The 4,329-nt window shown below is 41.4% G+C and overlaps 1 protein-coding gene across 1 annotated transcript; it reads left to right on the forward strand.

Moving 5' to 3' along the window:
• Positions 1 to 204: 204 nt before the first annotated feature.
• LOC135136035 (uncharacterized) lies at positions 205 to 579 on the forward strand. Its single transcript, XM_064065164.1, has one exon. The coding sequence runs from the start codon at positions 205 to 207 to the stop codon at positions 577 to 579; it is 375 nt and encodes a 124-aa protein (XP_063921234.1).
• The last annotated feature ends 3,750 nt before the right edge of the window (positions 580 to 4,329 follow it).

Below are 4,329 nucleotides of genomic sequence, written 5' to 3' on the forward strand. Positions count from 1 at the left end.
GCGTCCAGTGAAATTTGCCGGAATAATTTCTGTACATAATAATCGTTGCAATAGTCGTGTAAATACCAGTTATTAAGAAATAAATTGTTGAGTTTTACCTCCGCCCGATTAATTATTCGCCCGTGGAACGTAACACTGGTCGGAAGTGAGATCTGTAATTCTGAAGAATTTATGCCTATCGAGACTAGAGCTTAGGCCGCGAAAATGGAGGAAAAGATCATGGCTATGCTGGCAAAAATGGATGAGAAAATAGACGCGAAAATGGAGAAAATGGACGAGAAAATGGACGCAAGAATGGAAAAAATGGGGAAAGAAATGAAAGAGGAGATGGGCGCAAGAATGGAAACAATGGATGCGGAAATGGATGCAATAAACAAAGAAATGGACGAGAAAATGGACTCAAGAATGGAAAAGATAGACGCAAAGATGGACCCAAGAAATAAAGGAATGGATGAAAAAATGAGCGCAACAACAGAAGAAATGAACGGAAAGATGGACGCAAGAGGTGAGAAAATGAATGCAACAATAGAAGAAGTGAACGACAAAATGAAAATGATGGAAGTAAATCAGCCTAACTGAAAAATTCCAAAAGGAAGTGGACGCAAACAAGAATGAGATAGAAGAAATCAGAGAAGAAATTTAGGACGTAAAAACAAATCTGGAAAATATGGAAAATACTGTCGGACGAAATATGATGGCAATGGAGCATCACTTGAAGAGTGAGTTAGAAAAATCAGTGCATGAATGCATAGAAGATCGAATGAAGAAATTTGAAAAGACAATAAAAAATGCAGCAACCACTGGTTCATGTTATGTGGCGTCGGTCCCCAGAACGATTCAACTACCCACCTATGATGGTCAGACACCTTGTTCATCGTATAAAGAGCAGTTTGAGGCAGCAGCGACTACGAACCTTTGAGAAGAAGAACAGCTTTGCGAGGCGCAGCGCTGGAGATACTGCAAACTCTATCCAAAAAAGATAGAAACAGATACAGTGCCCTAACTGCTGCCCTAGAACTTCAATTTGGGGATGAACATCTGAGACAGGTTTTTGCAGCTCAAGTGAAGACAAGAACCCAGAAAGTTGGAGAATCCTTTCAGGAATTTGAAGCAGATGTCAAGAAACTAGTACGTCTTGCATACACCAACGCACCATCAACTTTTCAGGAGACGCTTGCAATAGAAACTTTCGTAAATGGCATTCGCGACGGTAAAGTTAACAACTATCAAGGTACCAGACATCATCGGAGACCTTGATTCGTGCGCTGGAAGTGGAGGCGGCGTACAATTCTTCAAGAACCTGGCACAAGATCAGAGTGGCAGAATTGGAAACAGAGTACAACGACAAGGTAGAAAAGTTGTTGGAAAAATTCTCGGAAAAATTCTCGCAGCGCATAATAGATGGGCTATCTCAAGGATTAGAGAATGGTGTGTCTCGGGAGAGAAACCTAGAATGCTATAGATGTGGGCGCCAGGGACATCTCAAACGCGATTGTCGTGCTCGATCACCAGCTCCGAGCAGAAGCATACGACAGAGATCTCGTCAAAGAAGTCTGCAGGAAGACTAAAAACATCCAGTAGTTTGGGGGATGTGCTGGCTGGTGTGAATAAGGCCCCCAAGGAAGTGAAGATAAGAAGTTTCATCAGAGGCAGTAGTTCAACTAAACCGGGGAAGATTAATGGAACTCCCGCAGCAATCACTTACGGAAAATGCTGCATGACGGCGTAATAGAGGAATCAAACAGTCCATGGTCTTCACCTGCAGTGCTAGTCACCAAAAAAGATGGGTCGACGAGATTCTGCGTAGACTACAGGAAACTAAACGATGTAACCAAGAAGGACCGTTACCCGCTTTCGCGAATTGATGACACGCTCACAACACTATCACGATCCGCCTGGTTTTCCACGTTAGACCTAAAAAGCGGCTACTGGCAAGTTGGTATCCATCCAGAAGATAAGGAAAAGACCGCTTTTTCTGCCGGCAGTGGCTTGTATCAATTTACCATAATGCCTTTTGGACTATGTAACGCTCCGGCTACTTTTGAAAGACCGATGGAGATGGTATTACGAGGGTTAACATGGAAAACACGTTTGGTTTATTTAGACGACATCATGGTAATGGGAGAAACATTTGAGGAAGACTTGACCAACTTAGAAGAAGTATTTAGCCCAATGAAGGAGGCAAATTTGAAGTTGAATCCGAAGAAGTGTCTCCTCTCCCAAAAAGAAGTAGAATTTCTGGGGCATACTGTTTCGTCAAACGGAATTAAGACTACGGAAACGAAGATCAAGGCGATTCGTGATTGGCCAAGACCAAGAGATAAACACGAAGTCCGGAGTTTCTTGGAATTGTGCGCGTACTGCAGAAGATTTGTCAACGGGTTTGCTGACATTGCTGCTTATCTGCACCTGCTGACGGATTTGAAGTCTCAGTTCAGTTGGACTGCTGAATGTGAAGCAGTCTTTAAGAGATTGAAGAACGCACTATGCTCTAGTCCTATTCTGTCCTATCCGCGATCATCGGGAATGTTCATCTTGGACACGGACGCGAGCAACATCGGAATAGGTGCTGTATTCTCACAGATGCAGGACAAGGAAGAAAAAGTCATCGAGTACTTCAGCAGCGTACTTTCGAAACCCGATAAGAACTACTGTGCTACGAGGAAGGCGTTGGTGGCGATTGTCAGGGCTGTCGAACATTTCCATAGGTATCTCTATGGACGCGAATTCCTTATTAGAACCGATCACGCAGTCCTCACATGGCTCCTTCAGCTGAAGAATCCCGAAGGACAAGTAGCTAGATGGCTTGAACGACTCCAACAGTATCACTTCAAAATTCGACACAGGGCTGGTAAGCTCCACAATAATGCGGACTGGGAAACATATCACCATGCAGTTGGTTGTTCCGGCGATTAGAACCAAGGAAGTACTTCGAGAAATGCACAATGATGGTTCTGGTGCTCATTTTGGAATCAACAAAACGCTTGCTAAAGTTAGGGAGAGATTTTACTGGGTCCATTGTCGAGAAGATGTTGAGAGCTGATGCAAATAAGAGCTGGTGCTGTTTAAAACTACTTATTATAAAAGTGTTATTATTAAACGTCGATAGTTAACAGTGCCCGTGTCGGTACAATTTGTAATCACAACATAGTTAAGAACTTGTTGATCTGGCTTGAGTAAAGTAGTATTTAAGTGAAAAGATCTGGTTTAAGTTGTAACCTTAACCTTAATTACATGTAAACTAAACAACACTTTTACTGTTCGAAAATCTGGGCTTCGAAATCCAAGAATAAAAATGTTAGACCTTGAGAACCCCATTAGTGAAGACGATCTGAAAAAATGTGTTATTAAGCAAAATCTAGGCGCAAGTAATATTTCTGTTATAAAATAACAATGGGATACATGTAGAGTATTTGAATACGTCAATGTGTTGAGGTGCTATGACTGTGGTGGCTTCAATCACGTAAGTAAAAATTGTCATGAAAAAATTGAGTGTCTAAAATGCGGAGAAGACCATGCTACAAATGTTTGTACGAAAGAAGATGAATGTTGTATAAACTGCATTAAAGAAAATCGGGTTAATCCAGCTGCACAACTCGACATTAATCATTCAAGGTTTGACTTTACTTGTTCGGTGTATAAAAAGCAAATAAACTTAGCTAAACAAAATATATGTTATCTTATCAGATATAGCAATCAGAGCCAAACAATAGTGACAAATAAGTATCTCTTTTTTTCTGGAATGCACAATGTCTGCGCAACAAAATAAACTTTTTAGAAGGTTTTCTAGTTGACAAAAATTTTGATGGTCTCTGCATTGTGGAACACTGGTTAAATTCTGTGGAGTGTAGTGCATTGTCTTTAAATAATTACTGTGTAAGATCTGAATATTCAAGATCACTTCAAAAACAGGGTGGTGTGATGACTCTTCTGAATCAGCATTTGCGTTGGCGTAATTTAAAAAATATCTCTAAGGGGCCAATTCCAAGTTGGTGGCGCAAGTCACTGGTGCAGCGCAACTTTATAATGCTAATTTGGGTATCAAATGCTGGTTGCTAGGGGTGACGGAATAAACAAGCGCAATTTTTCGAGATAAATTGCGCCAACGTGCACTGCCTACTAGAGGTGCCGCAACTCCATGGTGCAAATTTCAATGGAAAATTCGACAAAACTGCGTTTGTTGATTCCGTCACCCCTAGCAACCAGCATTTGATACCCAAATTAGCATTATAAAGTTGCGCTGCACCAGTGACTTGCGCCACCAACTTGGAATTGGCCCCTATGTTATCATCTGAAGTTGATTGTGAAATATGTGGTCTTTTTAGTAAA

The sequence above is a fragment of the Zophobas morio genome, unplaced genomic scaffold (genome assembly GCF_036711695.1).
Source record: "Zophobas morio isolate AGI-343-1 ecotype UQ-CSIRO unplaced genomic scaffold, CSIRO_AGI_Zmor_V1 ptg000026l, whole genome shotgun sequence".
NCBI classification, from domain to species: Eukaryota; Metazoa; Arthropoda; class Insecta; order Coleoptera; family Tenebrionidae; genus Zophobas; species Zophobas morio.

Bases quoted from the DNA above. Each gene is read 5' to 3' on its own strand.
- LOC135136035 (XM_064065164.1), top strand. From the start codon at position 205: ATGGAGGAAAAGATCATGGCTATGCTGGCAAAAATGGATGAGAAAATA.